General features: G+C 36.7%; 1 protein-coding gene across 1 annotated transcript; it reads right to left on the bottom strand.

Moving 5' to 3' along the window:
• Positions 1-11179: 11179 nt before the first annotated feature.
• On the bottom strand, positions 11180-20370 carry LOC113303508 (mRNA-capping enzyme-like). The gene is made up of 18 exons (XM_026552547.1): positions 20128-20370; positions 19193-19348; positions 18187-18316; positions 17824-17975; positions 16836-16919; positions 16671-16733; positions 16181-16312; positions 15865-16071; positions 15082-15201; positions 14746-14795; positions 13754-13916; positions 13494-13631; positions 13130-13252; positions 12943-13041; positions 12361-12450; positions 12164-12248; positions 11714-11844; positions 11180-11628 (listed from the first exon to the last, which is right to left on the bottom strand). The coding sequence occupies exons 2-18, from the start codon at positions 19322-19324 to the stop codon at positions 11485-11487; spliced, it is 2043 nt and encodes a 680-aa protein (XP_026408332.1). The 5' UTR covers positions 19325-19348; positions 20128-20370; the 3' UTR covers positions 11180-11484.
• Between the last annotated feature and the right edge of the window lie 1119 nt (positions 20371-21489).

Here is a 21489-nt window from a genome sequence, read left to right as displayed (position 1 = left end):
AAAATTAGGTCTTTAAGCATCTGCTAAACTTTTACTGGATCGTTGGTAAAACAATTTTGTTCACGATTCAGGGTACAACGGTTCATAAACTGGGTACGCCAACTTTTTATCCTTTTACACCAACATTAAAAATTCAGATCACCACAATTCGGGAGCCGGGTTTGCGAACTGTCCCCTTCTAACTTAGGGGTTTGCGAACAGGTTCACCAATCTTCCTGTATTTCAGAAACTCATATATCTAAAGTTTGCGAACTGGTTCTCCAACTTACCCTGAGTCGAAATATTAGAAGTTTTTAATTTCTCTCTTTTGATGTTTGAAACATTCTCAAATGATAAAATCGTTGCTTGGTCTATTTCAAATTGATCCAAAAATTATTTCTTGAACAATTAATTGTTTTGAAATAATATTGTTAAGGACCTTTGAACATCCAATGCTAGAATCACATTTCGAGATGTTTAACAAGACAAGCTTGACTTAAAATTTCTTCTTTGCAATAAATCTACTAGAAGTCATACGACACAGTCTCATAAGATAAAATGGTAAGATAGTGAGTAAAATAGAATGGTTCCGTATTTACATACCTTGTTGATGAAGTTCTCTGAATATCTTCGTCGATCTTCAGTCATCGAGGGTGATGTCTGATACTCAACTACCAAATTCTAACCTAGTCTGAGACTTGACTTAGTAGATTAGAAATCAAGAAATTATTTTTTTTAACTAGTATTGACAACAAGCTAGAGATAGAAAAACTTGTGGGTTCAACCTAGCATTGCTCAAACAAAACTGAAGTCTAGGTGGACACCAAAGAAAGGTGCTCAATTGATATTTATGACAAGGGTACTGAATGGATAAAATGATGGTACATCTCCAAAATTGCCTACTAATGTAACTGATGAAGAAATTAAAACAATACCTTTGAATGTTTTCGGCAGTGAAGGGATGGAGAAGATCAATGTAGGGGATGTACATAAATCACATCATCAAAGAAAATATAAATATTTCATCACATTCTATAGTCACGGTGATTGGAGTAGTCTTAACCCCACTACTTTCATAATTGAATGGTGCGCAAGAAACTGTATGTGATAAGGTCCAGGGTGGTACTGATTCATGTGTTAAGAAGAATCAAGATGTCAATGGAGGTAAGGTCTCAAATGGATACATCTCAATCTCAAAGGAAGTTGAAGCGGTTTTAGCTAAAGGGATGATTTTAGGTAAAGTTGGCAAGGATTTGGCAATTAGTGGTGCAACAAAACTAGTTGTAAAGAGTCCATCAAACCTTGAAGCTCAGTTTTCTACAATTTCTGATGTGCAGCAAAAGAGAGATGAAGATTTGGTTGCAAAGAAATTGGAGATGAACTGTGACAAGAATACAAGTGGTGGTCTAAAGAATATTGAGGGTGCAGTGAAACCAGCATTGGGAACTAATTGAGGTGGTTCAGATGACGTGTCATTAGGGGGGCAGATTTTAGATAAAGATGCTAAGGGAGAGTGGATAGAAGCTAAAGGTGCCTCAAGAAAGTATCCCTCCCAGAAATAACCCCTTTTGATGATCAGTGAATTTCCATCTAAATCAAAAACTAGATTTCCAATAGATGGAAGGAACGATTTTCCTCTTGCCATTTCTACTTCTAAAGATAGATATCAATTAGAAGAGTTAATAGGAACCAGTGACGATAAAGGAGAAAAGGATTTTGAGATAAGAATAGAGATTTTATTTCATGAAGACATAATCTTGAAAAAAGCAGAGAGATACTCTAAAAAGAAGGAGAGGAAGCTTGATAAGTTACAATGGGATGGAAATCCTAGATCATCTAGTGATGACAAAAAAAACCTACGTAGCGGTTGTAGATCTTAGGTTAAGAAGAAAAAGTAATTGGTTTGTCTTGTAGGAAGTTTCAGTTTCTTTTTGTGTTTGTTAGTGGACTTTGTTGCTTTTCTTTTGTTGTTGAAGGAAAAAAAAACTTACAAAAAATCAGTTTGTTCAGTATAGCCAGCTATAAATATATCAAATGCCAGATCGCTCATATCCAAGTCACTTTCATTAACATGTCTAGACTTCATACGGTAGTTCAACAACTCCACACTGAAAAATATATCGCACTGTGATTTTTCAACCTTTTCTGCTTCCCTCCCATAAGATCAACCCACCATCTCCACCTTTGTGACTGAAACAAGATGTGAACGGTTATTTCTTAATTTAGGCTCGTGCTAAATGATTTTGATATATCGAACCTAAAAAGTTTTTTATAGTTACTAAATGATGCAAACTACAACAACTTCACTTGGGAGTCAGCAGTCTACTATAATAAGCCCTCCTTAAGATTATTTTCTGGCTCCGCCAGTGATGATATGATCCTGAATTCTCTCAAAATAAGAGTTGTATTATTCTTCAGTTAGTTTAATGTACTTTCTATTCATTATAGAAAATAGAAAGAAAATAAAAAATGGTGTAACCATAAAAGAGGGACAAATATATTGGGAGACTCATTCTACACTTAGAGATCATCGAATACCCAACAAATACAAAGTATTTCTTGGTCTAATTTCTGAATCATAAAGAAAAACTTAATGCCACTAGCAAAATGTGGAATTCAAAAACTAAATATACTCATATATTATCCATCGCAAGAAAGTCGATGTGCTCTCTTGGCTGAGCTCAAGTCAGGTGCCTCCGTTGCTTGTCTATAAACTCCTCCGAAGAATCAAACGACTTTCTACATATGGTGTAAACATGTACAAGGGATGAGTCGGAGGACCAATATAGGAGGATAAGAAACTTCCATCTCCAGTAACTTGAATCAAGAAGAAAATCTTATTCCTCCGATTATAAGAGCGAACCGCAAGAGGCATTGGGTTATATACTGCACTACGAGGATAGCATTCTAAGATCAAGTATTTTGTTCCCTCAATGGCGTGAAACCGGATACTATGATAGTCCCAGTGAGAAGGTAACATGATAATCTCTTTAGTCCAATGGATGTTCCTACTATTTCTGGTACTTATATTGTTTTTGTCACAGTCATCATCAAGTTTCTACAGGTTGACAGGGTGATTACCGGTGTTATTTTTTATAGCTAGATGCCTGTCCAATTCCATTAGAAGAAAATCATCGACGCGGCCAATTAATTCAAGGTCTGATATAACTCTATATTCCTCACTTCCAACATCGAATGCCACTAGTTTGGGATCACGCTCCTTCCAACTCATCCAATATATCGCATATGTTGAAAAATTCACATAAAGGACACGATTTGAAACATGTTGTGTTGACAGTGGTATCTTATCGATCCTTCTCCACGCAATGTCTTTGCCTACCGTCAATATCTCACACATTTTGTAAAGCCCCGGTGTTGGAATCTTGCAACAAGAAGATACTAGTTAGATGTAAAGGACTGGACGAAAAATAGCTCTATCAAAAACAACTTGACAAGGGCAGAATCACAGGTTCAACAGGTTGTCCTTAACACATTAGTTCGTCGGTATACTCGAGATGAGTAATGATAAACCCCTCACAGCGAAGATGTGTCCAGAATAAGACTGCCCGATATAGCTCGTGGTAGCACAACGCAAGCTACCCAAACTTGAACTTAGCAACAGGCATGGAAGTAAAACTTATGGAGAAACCTTAGAATGACAGAAGAATTTTCGGTGGTGTTGAAAACAGATTTTCGAGTTGTATTTAAAGGAGAAGATACTTGCAAATCAAGTTAGGTATTTGTTTTTCTTCAAAAACAAGTTAAACACATAAAAAGAATTTTTCCATAAATAAAAATATTAAGAAAATATTTTTAAAATTAATTCCTTTAAGAAAAAACTTGCAAAAATAAATTCTATTAAATACGTGACTTGGTGCATGGTTTACGCGCACATGTATGGGTCGAAACATGCATTTTTCAGCCCACCCGCTCCGCCCTCATTGTTTTACAACATATCCATGAGCACATCGTTATATAGTGGAGCTCCTTCTCTATTATACCCGATGTGGGACTAAAGAGAGATTCATTCACTCAAAAAAATGAGTGAGCATCCATAGAACCCTTAGGTCCTAATATCAAACCACACTAAGATAAAAACAATTTATTAAAACTCTTTTGTGTCCAACAATCCCCCACATGAATGAAATCTCAGAAAACGAAAAAATTAGAGTAAGGAAAATACCATTTAGGCAAAGGTGTCCATGAGGTCTTGAACCCTTACTTAGTGAGAAGTTACCGGAACTACTTGCTAAATAGTGAACATAGTCTTGAACTGATAGCGTCTGGTGTCATTTGCGACAACAACCACGCATGATATCCTCCTGGCGTTACTAAGTTCGTGTCGTTTTGTGCAATTTGGCCCTGGACATATTCTGTTTCTCAGAACGCTCTAGAGAATCGGCTTAATTCTCATAGGAAGCGTCCCCACTTCCACATTCAGATAGGTGAGTTCCATCAAGAGTGTTTACTGCTACACCCCACTTCAATCTTAAATTGAAACTATGGAACTCATTAAGACTTATTTAAAAGTCATCCTCCACATGCGGTCACATTATCACATCAACACCATAGGGAAGGGACAGAGAATGAAATTCTCTGATAGTGTTTACCTTTACCAACCACAAATTAGTTGTATCATTCGAAACCTTGATCTTGGAATATCCAATAAGCAAGGTTGAGTATCCTTCATGGCAAGTTTAATTATTGAGCCTAAGCCCCATCCTCCTCGATGCTTTACTAACTATCTTCTTGGACAAACCTTTCGTCAAAGGGTCCGCGATATTCTCCTTGGACTTTGTTCAATTTATGGAAATAACGCCAGTTGAGATTAGTATTTTCAAAGAATCGTGTATTTTACCCATATGTATAGACTTTCCATTGTAGAAGCTATTCTTAGCTCTACCTATTGCAGATTTGCTGTCACAATGTATAGACATAGCTGGCACCGGCTTATGCCAGAGATGAATGTCTTCTAAAAAGTTTCATAGCCATTCGGCCTCCTCTCCTGCTTTATCTAACGCAATAAACTCCACTATAGGACGAGCTATACATGTCTGTTTGGAACTCTTCCAAGATACACGCACCTGCTAGAGTGAATACATATCCACTCGTAGACTTAGACTCCTCTGAGTCTCTATCCAGTTGCATCGCAAAATCCCTCAAGGACGGCCGGATACCCTTCGTAATTCAAAAAAGGTCATTGTGTACTTCAAGTACTTTAGCACTCTAAAGTGCATCCCAATGTTTCTGCCCTGGATTACAAGTATACCTGCTTAACCTACTCACACATAAGCAATGTCTGGTCTCGTACAATTCATAAATACATCAGACTTCCTATGACTCGAGTATTCAAGTTGGTTAACACCTACACCCTTATTTTCTTGAGTTTGCAAGAAGAATCATATGGAGTGCAAACAGGTTTACAGTCAAACTGATTATATTTCTTAAGTATGGATTCAACATAATGAGACTGACTCAGACTATAGCCATTAGAAGTTTTTCTAATCTTCATCCCTATAACATCAGCGGGGCCTAAGTCTTTCATGTCAAAGTTCTCATTCAACATTTTCTTAGTGGTATTAATAACATCCATGTTTGTACCTAGTATAAGCATATCATCAACATACAAGCATACAATACAATCACACAGGCATCCTTGACAAGTTTAGTATAAACACACTTATCAGATTCATTAATTCTAAAACCACTAGAAATCATCACATGATCAAATTTCTCATGCCACTGTTTAGGTGCTTGTTTCAATCCATACAAAGATTTCCAGTTTACAAACTTCTTTCACAACCTTTAACTACAAATCCTTCGGGTTGTTCCATATAAATTTCTTCATCTAATTCACCATTAAAAAACGCTGCTTTACATCCATTTGATGTATCTGTAGTTATGGACAGAAGCTATAGCAATTAACATCCTAATGGAGCTAATTCTACTTACTGGTGAATATGTAAAAAATCTATACCTTCTATCTGTTATAGCCTTTCGCTACCAACCTACTTGTATTTTTCATAGTTCCATTTATATTACGTTTTCTCTTGAAAATCCATTTACAACCTATGGCCTTAGACCCTGGAGGTAAATCTACAAGTTCAAAAGTGTTTTCTCGAATGGAATCCATTTCACTAATTGAAGCTTCTTTCACCATGGAGCTTCAGACAAGTCATGGCTTCTTATAAGTCTGAGGATCAGACTCGGCTAGGTATGTAATGCAACCAGGATAGGTTTTCTTAGTTTTACCCTTTTACCTCTTCTAGGTTCTATTTCTGGTTCATCTTCCTCTAAAGGTAAACTGACTAGTTGAAATTCTAGGGGATCATCAAACATCTCTTCGAGATCACATAGGAAAAACATTCTCAAAAACTCAGCATCCCTAGACTCCATAATAGTATTCAACCCTATGTCAGAAAATTCAGAACTCACAACCATAAACTTATAAGCACTACTATGCTCAGGATACCCTATAAAAATACAATCAACGGTTTTGGGTACTATCTTATTTTTCTTAGGAGGAGGGATGCCCACCTTTGCCAAGCACCCCCACACTTTGAAGTAATCATAAGATGGTTGTATACCTTTCCATAACTCATATGGAGTTTTATCTGATCCTTTAAAAGGTACTCTGTTCAGGATTTAATTGGCTGAGAGAATAGCCTCCCCCCACAAGTTCGAAGGTAATCCTGAACTAATCAACATGGCATTCATCATATCCTTAAGAGTACGGTTCTTACGTTCAGCTACACCATTGGATTGAGGTGAATAAGGGGCTGTAGTCTCATGTATTATGCCATGTTCTTCAAAGAAATCTCCTACGCGAATTTCATACTCACCACCACGGTCAGACCTAACATTTTTAATGGTAGTATTCAATTGGTTTTCAACTTCACGTTTATATATCTTAAAGGCTTCTAAGGCATCGTCCTCCCCTCTAAGCAAGTAAACATGGAAGTACCTTGTACAATCATCTATAAAAGTAATAAACCATTTATTACCACCTCTTGTTTGAACTGACTTCACATCAACTAGGTATGAGTGTTTAGAGTTTCTCTGGACATTCTTACTGAATGATTTCTTAGCATGCTTAGATTCTATGCAAATCTCACACTTATGATTTTTATCTAAAGTGAATTTGGGTATGAAGCCTACGCTAGCCAGTTTATGCATTGATTTATAATTTACATGACCAAGTCTACCATGCCAAACATTCAATGACACACACATATAAGCAGAAGAATAATTCAATTTCACTTCAGGATAGGTTACATTAAGTTTATATAGACCCCCAGTCTTATAACTCTTACCACATAATCATTTCCCTTAGTTACTATAAGTTTTCGAGACTCAATTGTAACTTTAAAACCCTTATCATCTAAAACAGAATAAGAAACAAGATTTTCGCAGAGTATGGAACATGAAGAGCTTCATTCAATGTGAGAGTCTTTCCAGATGTGAGCTTCAGACCGACCTTTCCTTTTCCTGCAACCTCTGATGCAGATGAGTTACCCATATAGAGTTTCTCGCCTTCACCTACCTTCTGGTAGGAGGTGAACAGGTCTCTGTTCCCACATACATGCTTAGTAGCTCCAGAGTCTACCCACCAGTCCATCACATTGGTCGCCAAATTAACTTCAGACACTACAACAGAAAACTCGTCTTTGCTTTTCTCAACCAAGTTAGCATTATTTTTCTTATCCTTACGTTGTCTACAGTGAACTGCCATATGACCAGAATTTCCACACACCCAGCAGATACTTGAAACGTCTCATCAATGACCATACCTTCAGCAAGAATCTCATTAATGATTTGTTGTAGTTCGAGGAATTGATCAACAACATGCTTATCATTCGTCATCTTGAAGTCCATAAACTTCGGCACCAGAAATTTCTTTCTCTCTGCAGTCTCCGCTTGATACTTTGCTTCTAATGAAGTCCACAACTCATAAGCAGTCAAGTTATCTTTAGCATTGTAAAAATCATACATCGCATCTTCCAAATCGTTCATGATATGATTTTTATCCATATAGTTACCCCTTGTATAATACGCTCTATCTTCATCAGTATTATCTTCAGCATCCATCAAAACATCAAGAGGACCTTGCAGTACTGCGTCCAAATCATGATTGCTCAGGAAAAACAACATCTTGGATTGCCATCTCTTGAAATCCTTTTCGTTAAACTTTTGTGGTCTTTCAATATCGATCTTTGTTTTCGTTGTTCCCATTGTTGCACAGATAAACTAATGTGTTAGATTGTTGGAATCTTGCAACAAGAAGATACTAGTTAGATGTAAAGGACTGTACGAAAAATAGCTCTATCACAAACAACTTGCCGAGGGCAAAATCACAGGTTCAACAAGTTGTCCTTAACACATTAGTTCGCAGGTATACTAGAGATGAGTAATGCTAAACCCCTCACAGCGAAGATGTGTCCAGAATAAGACTGTCCGATATAGCTCGTGTTAGCACAACGCAACCTACCCAAACTTGAACTTAACAACAAGGATGGAAGTAAAACGTATGGAGAAACCCTAGAATGAAACAAGAATTTTCGGTGGTGTTGAAAACAGATTTTCGAGTTGTATTTAAAGGATAAGATACTTGCAAATCAAGTTAGGTATTTGTTTTTCTTCAAAAACAAGTTAAACACATAAAAAGAATTTTTTCATAAATAAAACTCTTAAGAAAATATTTTTAGACTTAATTTCCTTTAAGAAAAAACTTGCAAAAATAAATTCTACAACATATTTTTTGTCCACCCGCTGAACCCACTCCACTCACATTATTTTACAACATATCCATGAGCACATGGTTATATAATGGAGCTCCTTCTCTATTATACTCAATGTGGGACTAAAGAGAGATTCATTCACTCAAAGAAATGAGTGAGCATCCATAGAACCCTTAGGTCCTAAGATCAAACCACACCAAGACCAAAACAATTTATTAAAACTCATTTTTCTACAACAGGTTGACAATGTGATTACCGGTATTATTTTTTATAGCTAGATGCTCGTCCAATTCGATTAGAAGAAAATCATCGATGCGGCCAATCAAGTCAAGGTCTGATATAACTCTATACTCCTCACTTCCAACATGGAATGCCACTAGTTTGGGATCACACTCCTTCCAACCCATCCAATATATCACATATGTGGAAAAATTCACATAAAGAACACGATTTGAATGATGCTGTGTTGACAGTGGTATCTTATCGATCTTTCTCCAGGCAGTGTCTTTGCCTACCGTCAATATCTCACACATTTTGTAAACCCCCAGTACCCTCTCATGTTGTCTACTTCAACGGGAAAAAAATCCAAAACACAATTGAAATAAATTCACAAAAAAAAAGAAAAAAAAAAAAACTGACAGCAAGCATCTAAATAGCAAAGAATATCGAAAACAAGCAAGCAACTAAAAAATGGTCAAGGACATGCAACAAAACATGAAAACAATTCCCGGCGTCACAGGTCCCTCTTCCTTTTAACACCTCTTGATCGGGCAAATTTTTCCAAGAAATTTGTGCTCCAAACTTTTCCAGGAATTTTATTACTCCACTTGTGGCCACCTTAGTTTCTCCCAAATCTTTCAAGGAAACAACGCTCTGTGTGTGAGGAATTACCTCAATGCGAATACATCCTTGCATACCCTTGGCCTTACCATTCCAAAGTTTGTTTAAGGTTGAAGTTTTAGGGTCATAGCAATAGAGTCTCCTGCTTTTGGACCACAATAAAACTTCATTGTTCCTTGTGATTGCGAATGTGTGAAAGGACAATTGTCCCACGTCGCTATAATCCGCTTAATTAACTTAAAATATAATATGGAAGAGCCGCTCCACTCATTGCCAATTGGTTTTGAGTTGGATGCCCACAGACTTTAACATGGCATCAGAGCTAAGCCCCAGACCCAGATTTGCGTACGTCGGGTGTAGGCCAGTTACTGGCCGAAGTGTTTAAACCGATTTTGTCACTTGTACACCCGGGGTGTAGGCCAGTGCTGATACTGGCCGAGGTGTTACCCCTGATTTAGTCACTCACTTGTGTACACCTGTTACCGATGGACTGGTAATTCGTACGTAGGTCCACGTGTGAGGCCCAGTGACTGGCCTTACACGTGAGGGGGCGTGTGAATGGAAAATAGTCCCACGTCGCTATAATTCGCTTAATTAACTTAAAATATAATATGGAAGGGTCGCTCCACTCATTGCCAATTGTTTTGAGTTGGATGCCCGCAGACTTTAACAGCAACCAATATAATTCCAGGGAAGGATTCGATGATAAATCTGCCATACTCCATCTCCCTTTGTGTGTCGTTAGAGTGGTAGTAGTTCATCTTTGCATGATCATAGTGATCATACTCATCTTCATAGAAAATTTCTTCGCTACCACGATCACGAGAGAAAGCGAAAAGGAAACCTGGCTTATGGAGGATTGCTCTCCAAGTTGTACATACACATTTGGCATGTAAAGCTGCCTCGATAGGTAATCGAGAAAATATGTTTTCTAAGATATCACTGTGAAGATTCTCCATCTTACTGCTCCTGTGATCAAGTCTTCTGCTATTTTTTCTCTGCTATACGGGCTAGAGAAGCCATACAATAAAAAAAGCTTTACTTAAATTTGTACCTTAAGGCCGTTTTAGTAAAGGGTATATTATTAGGAAAGTGGATGCGAATTATATTATATCTATGGATATTTAAGTAATGGTGGGTTTGGGGTTTGGATGCAGAATTTTAAAGGTGGGATTTATGATCTAAAAGTTTGAGTCCGACTATTTGTTGGGAAACTAATCAGTACATAGACTCTAAAACATGGAAATTTTGTGAGTCCCAGGAATTTTAACATGAATCCATTAAGAAAGTTGAGTATGCGCCCAACTAGCGGCATCACACAAGTGCAACCCCCACACTCTATTAAGTGTTGGTGAGAACCAAACTCTAGTCGTACAAAATATCTGTTGCCACCCACACTCCAAGGTTGTGAAGGTCCAGGGTTCAATTATACAACTTAAAGCAATCAACCACACTCCGACGTTGTGAAGGTCCAGGGTTCAATCATACAACTTAAAGCAATCAACCAGTCTCTTTTGATAATGATAAAAGAGACACTTCTTTAGGACATAAGTGAAATTTCTAATAAATAAATCAGAAGGTAAAAGATACGTAGAATGGTGGTAATATTTCTGCACACACAATTAAGCAAGTGGAAAAGGTAGTGCTGACTCAAACTGCAACTAAATAATAACTCAGCAATAATAATTCTCCTAAACAGAACACTATTAGAAAAGCAGAAATGCACATTTAATACCATCTACATTTCAATTGATTAGACAAACCCATATCTACCATACACCTAATTCTACATAAAAGGAATATCGGCATTTAGCAATTATACAATATTGCCTTAGTACATGCACCCGACGTGTATGTGCTTTAGGATTCAGGTGAAATAACCCTGCTGCTCGAGTGTGGTGTTTTGGACTGGAATCTGTTGTGTAGATCACCTTCGTCGTCCTGAGTGCTGCCTGCTGTGAGCCTTGCTGTCATTCATTATCCGATCAGCATACATGGGCAAGCGTACAATCTCTCCAATGTCTTCTAACAAGACCTCCTCTGTGATGTTATCCTTTATGCTCCGCATAACCTGCTCGTAATCAAGTGATCTTATTATTAATGTCGTTTTTGGGAAGAAGTTCAGTCAATATATGCAAAGGAAGAGGTCTACCAACCTTCCTGTAAGTATTGATATCATTCGGGGTGGACTTATCTACCCTGACACGCATACAATTCCAGACTTGTTCCTCAGAATCCCAGGAACACTCGATAATCTTTCCTGATAATTCTGATGGATCTTCTCCATCTGCAACGTTTTGTTCCAAGGATGTAAGATGTGAATAAACCATCTAAGTAATCACAACTAGGAGATGCAGGAATGTTAGAATTTAAAAAGAAACATGCACTAAAACACGACTGTAAGTCCAGTTTCAGAAAGTAAATTAATGTATCAAACCACTTTCTGTGTATCCATCTTAAGGTTTATGGAAATAGGATACACAAAAATTAGTGAAAACATTTGCAGGATGGACATGGTTGAAGAAAATAGTCCTCATCTTGAGGGATTTTCTAGGTCAAAGATTATGAGTAAAATTTGAATAAAATATTTTGAACTACATGCTTACTCTTAAAGTCAACATGATTCCCATCCATCAGCTTCTTCTTCCCTCGTTCATATAGATAAAGTAATTGACGATTTTCATCAACCACCTACAATATCGAGCACCCTTTACATTAAGCTAGGAGAAGGCACATATATTAATGCCCGAAAAGAACCTCTCTAAACATCATGATGACATAATAATTAAGTTAATGGCACGACCTCAAAGAGGAAATCGACGGAATTCATCTCAGGGTATTTCCACTTTAAAAGCCCTTCGTGTGTGCGGGGAACATAAGGATCATCCCAACCCTGGACAAACAAAAAGAAAAAAAGAAAACAGAACAAATATATATCAGTGACCAAGGCTAGGTAACTGTGTTTATCCGAATATAAGAAAATGTAAGGGCCTGTTTGGTACGATTTTTAAAAATAGTTTTCTACTGTTTTAAAAACATACCCTTTTTCCTTGTTTTCATTTTCTAAAAGCTATTTGGTAGAAAATTTGAAAACTGTTCTGAAAATCAAGGAAAATCAACTAAACTAAATCAAATGTAGGAAAAAGAAAGAAAAAAAGAAAAAACACAGAAAACGATTATTTGTTGTTTTCATTTTTCTGTTTTCAAAAACAGAAAACAAATGGAAAACGTTTTCTGAAAATACCTCTACCAAATGCGTTTTCTCCAGTTTTCTGTTTCTGTTTTTAAAAACAGAAGTGTTTTTGACCAAACGCGGCCTAAAGTACTGTTTCTGAAAATGAGGTGTACACAACCCCTAGATATAATCATTTAGTTCATTTAGTACCTGAAATATAAGACCATCAGCCTCATGTGAAAGCTTAGGAATGAATCCTTGTAGAAGTTTGGTAATCGTAGATAGCAACCAAAAGTCCTTTCTTCTTACCTGATCAAACTCAAGCACATTAATTTTCCAACTCGAAGGAAGGATACTACCATCTATAATCTATAATTGAAGTACTTATTCTACATACTCTAAACGGCTCCAAGTCATATCTGTAATAAGGATTTCTGCTTTGATATATATACTGGCGTTCGAGATTACGAGGTTCAATAACTTCTTTCTCAAGCATCTTCCACCTTTCGCAGAAAGGCCGCTGCATCAAATTTCATTACCCAGCCTTATTAATGTCACGTAACGGTAAAACCAAGTGCTCAGTCAGAGAAAAAACATGAAACCTCAACCAAAACAAAATTCATCCATGTTTTACTTTATATCAACCTGAAGAAACTGATATACCTACTCCCCACATGATTTCTTGGCCCAAAACTTGAAAGACAAAGAAGAAGAAAGAAGCAAATAATTGGTATGACATTCCACAAACAATTTCATCTAACCTCTATGATAGATACTGAATTGATTGTTATAAGATCGTAGATCAGGTATCTTCTTTCTTTCTTCTGTGTATCCGGCAAGGTATCAATTACCATCTCACCATCAAGTAGTGTTAGATTGTGAGTATCTCTTCCGAGACCCTTAGAAAGTGAAAATCAAAGGTTAGAAAATGGAACTAGATTATTGTATAAGACCAAAAACCACCAGTTTTTTTTTCCTGACAGAAGGAAAAAACTGAAGTCGGAGAATAAATAAATATCACCTCGTTCGTTTGTTTCATAGGAAATCGCATCTGAACCCTTCGGAAATTAAAATTTCTATCTATCAAGAAGCATCCATCAGAAGTTATAAGCATCATATATCGTGTACCATCTGCTTTCCATGTAGCATAGTAATACCTCTGCCTCAACAATTGTAAGTTTTCCCTGCATCAGACATGATGAGATTACACAAGACAAGAACCACATTCTACTAATACCAACAGAGCTCTGGTATAATTCAAGCAGTGAACATTACATGGCCAGAAAAGAATTAAGCAACACCAGTTGCTTGTTCACTTCGGATTCTATATGATGTGCATTTACTCCATTTTACCTTATGCATAAGACAAACCCCAAAACTAGTGGTTTTTTGCCTTTCCTGGACATACATGATACTGAGTGACTAGTGCAGTTTTCTACTCCAAAATACTTTTTAGCATAAGTTTTTCATGCAAGTTCCTTTTGGTTTTAGTGATAATTATCCAGATGAGCCTTCCAAATCACTTAGGATAATCTTCTATTCCTGAACATGATACTTTGAAAGATTGCATAGGCATACTGAAAAAGACCAACTGACGAAATTACCAACTTCACTCTAAGCCAATTTCACCCATTGTGCCATCAGTATAAAGCTGGTCACAAAGAGCTCCCCAATTCCTTATTTTCACGCGCATATTTCCAATCTTATCGAGTTACATTTCTGTTATTTGGACAGCTTTAAAGAAGTTGAAAGCCCGGTTTGTCTGTGATAGTTTGTGTTTCAAACCTAGACTATTAGTCGATGTGGTGATTTAATAATTCCAGGTGTTTCCTTGGTGAAAAACAACATCAGGAAAAGGGAAGAGAAGCACAATTTGCAAGCAACATGTGCTTAAGCCTATAAACATTATGCTGACCACCTTCAGAGATGAGCCTAACATGGTAACCAACATGGAAATAAATTCAATGCAGAGAAGCATTTTAATCCACAATAAGGATGAAATAAATATTGAACCTGTTGAGTGACACCGGGTGTGATCCAGGAAACTGGGCGATTCCTTTTGCCTGTGGAGCAAAAACATAAATTATATATTTTGATTTAAACCATAATGGGCGATATATCAGGATTGCAAAGTCAAGTTATTTTCAGACAAACATCAGTAAGTACCTAACAATATAATCCTACACAGACAAAACAATCTGGGCAATTACAAAACAATCAGCAAGAAGTGTGTATTGGCCTAACCCCCTAAATGGTTCAAATGACTAGACTTTCCAATGTTAAATGTATTACACTTCTGCATGAACATATATTTAACGTCAAAATAGATGGCAAATCCAAGACACATACCCCTGCTCCCAGCTTTAGACTATGATAGCAGAATTGTCTCATTGCCTCCTGTTGGTCCCACGGTATTGCATCTCCCAGAACGTCATCATTAGTCAGCACTTCAGTTGGCACCTGGTTGTCCTGCATACAGCCAAACAGTGAAGACATTGTAGAACTCCAACTTTGCATGTAAGATCTTCCAACTTATTGAAGGGGTACATTGAGCTAGTAAACAATCTTCGTTACAGCTTACTGGGACGTCAGTCCCATTTAAGTTAGTTCAACAGTTTATTCATTTACATCCAGTACATCCATCAACAACAATTTAATAACTTTGTATCTTGAAATATAAACATCGCACGAGAAATGACGTCCCATTTAAGTTAGTTCATCAGTTTATTTATTTACATCCAGTACATCCATCAATAACAACTTAATAACTTTGTATCTTGAAATAAACCTCACACGAGAAATTAAATCTTATTTTGAGACTTGTCACAGAAAGATAACTGACAGTATTAACTCCTAAATAAAAATCATATCGTGATTGGCTACTTTGAATGCTTTCGCAAATTGAAAAGTGTTTATGAATGTTCTTTAACAAGGAGGAATTCATACACAGACAACAAAACGAAATCCAGAGACCACAATATAAAGACAATACATACATTTACGATAGCATGTGAATGTTCTCCTATCACTAAACCGTAACGACAAATATCTATCCACTAAATTCTTTCAACAAGAAAGTATGGATATAAAGAGCCCACACATGAACAAAGTTTTTTACGGCAGAGTGCACACCTGGGAAGCAGTAACAATACCACCATCATCTTCATCATCAGGCATAGCTTCACCATTCAGATCAAGATCAGATGATCTTTTCCACTCCGGAGTGTTGGGACAAATTACATTTTCGGGCCTCCTTTCATGATAGAATGCGTACAATGCATCAACGTATTCCTGTTTATATATTCCTGGAGGGCGTGCATTCTGAAAAGTTTGAATTGCCTGGGATAGCCAACAGAAAGTCGCGGAAATAATTGCACATCATTAATCTCAGTAAATGAAAAAAACACGGACGCAAACCCATAGGATATCATGTACAGGCTAAACTCACATCAGAGACAGTCAACGGCTGTGACCGCATGAGAAAATGAACAATCATGAACCCCGTACGGTTATGCCCATGAGTACAATGAACAAGGATATGCTTCTTGGTTTGCTTCTGACGCGAGTAGAATTGTAAAACCTGAAAGATCATTTAAGATCAATTACACCGTATCCCATCTGGACTACAGGGAAACACAATATCGAAAAGATTAAACCTGGCATGAAACCACGTAGAAGGCACTACTTGGTGCAAACAATAAAAGCTCTACAGAGTAATATCAATGGTTTGGCACCGCTTCTGAAGTTTGCACTATGAATATAGCATTATTTTTTATATATCAACTTCAAATTGGTGGCTCATGACTCTCATCCAAGTGATCCAGTGTATATTAACAATTATAAAGCAAGCATAATATTTAACCGAATTCCACACCAGGAAACCACCACAGTAAGTATATAAAAAACCCCAAGTTAAATGAAGATCTTAAGGAGCATACCTCGTAAACAAATGTATTCACAGACTCGGGATCAGGTACTGAATCCCTACCCTTGCACGCAATCTACGTCAAAATGTAATTTGAGAATCAAGATCCTCTTAATCTAATAAAATTTAAGGGGACCAAAATTGTGGAGAAATATATAAGAAGCAATCTACTTCTCACCTTAACATGCTTGATACCCTGTTTCTTCCAATCTGACGGTTGATAATAGCGGGTGGTATTGGTCAGATCAATGACTAAACCAAGCTGCAGAAAGAACATCAGAAGGTACTATTAGCAGATCTTCAGAGATAACTGAATACTGTGATATAATTTCTCAAAAAAAAAAGACCATAAGCTATGATAAGAGGCAGAGTGGAGCTAAAAGATAGTGGATATTGACGGACACGATGAAAAAAGAAGCGATAGCAAATGCTACACGGCACGCTTTGGCAGTGAAAGTTCAAAGGAACTAGTAAAGTCAAACAGTTTACAGGATACAAAATCAAATACCAAAACGTGTGGAACTGCGAAGTACTATCTCACACTTTTTCTCTTCAAGCTTTCTTTATTTGAAAACAAATTTTGCTAGGAAATCTGGCCACAGTAATCATATTTTCATACAAGTGAACCAAAGTCTAAGAAATTTCAACCAAAGTCTAGGCAATCTGATTGTTTTTTGTTCACTGTTTTTTATTAACTTGTGCACTAAGGAGTCTGCACCAAATAAAAGTTTCAGACCTCAACGTGGTTCGCGTACAATAAAACCAGTGATTTATCTGTACTACCGTACATCTGTAACTATCGCAATGAGAGAAAAGTAGAGGCTGAAAACCAATCTCATAAATTTCACAATAGTAATACTTTTCCGTGACTTCAATTATTTCACAAGTCGAAACTCGAGATATTTTTATCTATGTGGTACGCGTAATAATAGTCTGGTGAGTGAATAAGATTAGAGGAAAAAACACAAAAGGCGAAAAACGATGATACCAGTTCCAGAATTATCAGGAGTTCCAAAATATGCAGGAGCCAGAAACTATACATGCATATAGAGAATAAACAAAACTTCTCTCAGTAAGTGACATTCAACGAGATAAAGTTTACATCTTTATGTAATGATTTTTCCATAATGAATTGAGGAATGGTATCTAGTATTCGATATACTTACTTCTCTTCCTAAAACTTTTTGCTGGTGAATAACTTGCTTCAAAGAGTATCTTTTACCAGGAAAAATGCAATCATTGAATGTTTCTCCTAGAGGAACTTTAGAAGGAATTATGTACCCTATGTTCTGACCAGCAGCAGGGCAATCCAGCCAGCCTGAAATATGACAAGATATAGGAAGTCAGAGATGAAAAGGCATCATTGTTGATACAGAAACAACGAAGAAAACAAATTCACTTAATTCAGCTAAAAGAGTCATCAAGAATGTATACACTTATAAGGGTGAAAAGAAGAAAAAAATACAATCAGAATGCATGATCAAAACCTCCAGAGATCGACGTACAAAATAGAAGTATATACTACCTACCAGGTGGAAGCTTGGTTTTATCATAAATTCTTGTGTTAATGACAGGTTCTCTCCTTGGTTGTTGTACAACACGTTTTGGACCCTCATCTTGGAAATCTCTTTTTAATCGTTGCCGTCTTTCTTCACGCTCCTGAGACATAAAACATCAAGATCAATAGATATACACACACATTGATGCACTTTCAGATGCCCCTGCATCACATACACACATATAACATATAATTTACATATATATACACAATTGCATATAAGATATATTCCAGAATTAGGATGTGGAAGATACTACATCTAAACATGAATATTTGATGTAATGTGGACGTAGTTGTAATACAAAGAAAAGGAAGAAGGAAAAAGTGTACCTAAAACATGAAAGAACCACTAATGTAGCACAAGTGCACATGGAAGCTCCAGATGAAAGTTAATAGGCAACATCTAAAGCTTAATTTTTTACAACATATAGATTTGTTTAACATATGGACTAACATTATTAATATGGGAGGAAAAGTCTTCTATAACATATTTATAAGTAAGTTTAGCTAGACTCAGAAGTATGATAACAAAGTAAAGTATTATTTTAGTCTTGTTGTTTTCACATGGTTGTATATAGTAATCAAAAGGGGTAAGTAAGTTGGAATTTTTAAAAAACCTAACCACTTTGCAGATCCGTAAACTGCCAGAAAGCGAACCTTTTAATTCTTAAGCCATATTGTACTGGATAACTCACAAAAATCCTCCACTATTGCACAGGTGAGTCAAGTGACTGAGAGGGTTTACGTCAGGATATATGAAATTGAAGAACTCTAGGCTAGAAGCTTGTCAATTGATTTTTTTTTCACATATTATGTGACTGAATGCAAGTTCCGGCGGTGAAAATCAAAAACAGAGAACTCTAAAGAAGCCAGTCATTTAGAAGATTTAACTTATCACAAGGGTACTAACTGAAAAAGCTGCCATTCAAATCAACCTTTGAAGTAAAATATAGAAGACACTAAAGAAGGAATCATACTCTGCGCAACGTTTCAACTGCAGTCTCTATGTGCTCCTCATGTGCAATCTGCTCTTCGACTTGTGCTCCAAATATCTCTTCTTCATCATCTTCAGGTAACGGCGAAGCATTCAAATCCATAGAGATAATCATCCAACATCAACTAAACTACATTCGCTGATTTAAGAGAAAAAAAAAACAAAAATAATTAGCCTGTCAATGCTGTCACATAGATCAGTAACGAGTAAATAACTTTCAACACATATTTCCAATCCTAACCTTATCAGGAGATTAAAAAAAAAAAAGTCAAATGTTGCAAGCGTAAAAACCATCAACAACCTAACCCAGTGTAACTTGCAAGTTCAACGACAAATCTAAATGCTATTATGTGAGAGCACAAAACGACAGCTCCATTCATAACAGGCGGAGTAACAAAATTGTACAAGGGTCTGCATAAGAGCTACATAAAACAGGAAAAGACATAAACATCATCCTAACCTGGTACCAAACTAAGCCTTTCAAAATACAACTCAAATCCCTAGTTTATCACTTCCCAGAGGAACCAAAAAATGGAACCTGAGTTACCAACTAGTTCAAACCATTCAACTGACTAGTAAGCACAGCCTCACAACAACAACAACAACAAAATCAATATGAAATCACCAAAATGGTCACCAATAATCTAATAAAAAGTTCACCCTCCGAAGGTATAATAATACCCTCTCCGACGTGCAAAACATGTATTTATCGCCTCCAACAAAAGCCCGGAAGATCATTTCACCAATTACATGAGCGAAAATTATAAATGAATTGAATCACACCCAATTATACAAGCACGAAAACATATTTGTACACTAAAAACCAAAAAAATACTACCAAAAAAATTGAACGAAACCTATAATTAACTAATTTTGACAAATAGGGCAAAGAAAAAAAGAAAAGAAAAAAGAGCATACCTTAAAAGAAATTGTGGTATAGAGAACCGCACTAGGGTTTTGCTGCTACTGAAACAAAAAACGATCGAGATGAAAAACCTAGGAGTCAATCTGAGAGACGTGTGCGTGTTTGATGTGTTTCAGTAGTTTGTGTTATTCATCCATCCCCATGGTTGTAACTTCTGGCTTGTGTTTTTTTTAGGTTAAAAAAAAATGGAACAGGAGAGAGTACTTTAAAGAGGAGAAAGAGAGAGTCAGTAATAATACAATTTTTGTTTTTGTTTTCTTTCAGGAGAAAGTCTATAGAGAGAGAAAGGGGGAGTCCGTGAAAGTAAAACTGAGTCGGATTATATAGGTTTTTCTTTTAACCGAAAAAAACGAGTTTTCTGTTTTTTTATAGGTTTTATTACTGTATACGCCTTCTACTTTTTATGTTTCGGGGAATCTCTTGTGTTGCTCGTGTTATTGTTAGGCCAAAGGACTATGGAGTCTAAATTTTGTGGTACTCTTGTATTTTTATTTTTATTTTTGAAGCATGCATATATTAGAAAAACAACTAAATTGTTATTACACGTGGAAAGGTGGTTTCTCGGGAGTCGTTTAATAGAATTTGGTTAATAAAAGCGGGGTTCGCCTGGTCCCATATTGTTGTTGAGTAGTTTCCGGATTGGCTACTATCTGCCGCATAGTTTGCTAGACCGTCTGCTGCTTGGTTTTCTTCCCTATAATTGTATTAAATAGCACAAAAAGGAATTTGACTCATTTTGTATTTAATTTCTGCGATCATTTCTGAAATATACCAAGGGGCTTCTGTTGGAGTTTTGATGAAGTGCATGAGATTCTTTGAATCCATCTCAAATAACACTTTAGTCCAACTTCTTGCAGTCGCGGTTCTAGTTGCTAGCACCGTTTCCCATGTCACTGTTGTGAGCGTCGTGGTTACTCCAAGAAGTTGAGCAAGAGCCATTATCGTTTGCGAGTTCGAATCTCTGCAAATGAATCCTGCTCCCACATACCCGGGTGGCCTCTAGCTGCCCCATCCATATTCACTTTAATCCAATCTGTTGCTGGAGGGCACCGACCTACCTGAATGGTTGTAGTCGTCTTAGTTATATGTGTTGCTCTTGTATTATTGTTAGGCCAAGCACTATGATCTTTAAATTTTCTTACTGATGGCTATAATATAGCCAAGCCAGAGCCACCAAAAACCCATCCCCTCCTTTAAGAGAATAACATTCCTTATCAACATTTTGGTATGTACTCTGACCAACTTTTTAATTTTCAGAAATCTTGTGTTTACTTCAGTCATAACATTAGTTCAAGTGTTTGTGCTGACTTGGTTAGATCTCTTAATATGAACACAGCCAGTGATTTTGACACTTA

Source organism: Papaver somniferum, chromosome 8, assembly GCF_003573695.1.
Source record: "Papaver somniferum cultivar HN1 chromosome 8, ASM357369v1, whole genome shotgun sequence".
NCBI classification, from domain to species: Eukaryota; Viridiplantae; Streptophyta; class Magnoliopsida; order Ranunculales; family Papaveraceae; genus Papaver; species Papaver somniferum.
Note: the sequence above shows the minus strand (reverse complement) of the source record. Positions and strands in the feature narration are given on the sequence as shown.

Bases quoted from the DNA above. Each gene is read 5' to 3' on its own strand.
- LOC113303508 (XM_026552547.1), bottom strand. From the start codon at position 19,324: ATGATTATCTCTATGGATTTGAATGCTTCGCCGTTACCTGAAGATGAT. The intron at 15,202-15,864 runs GTGTGCACTCTG...GGCTGTATGCAG, and splicing joins GTATTGTTACTGCTTCCCAG to GACAACCAGGTGCCAACTGA. The intron at 12,451-12,942 runs GTACTAAATGAA...TTGTTTGTCCAG, and splicing joins CTGATGGTCTTATATTTCAG to GGTTGGGATGATCCTTATGT.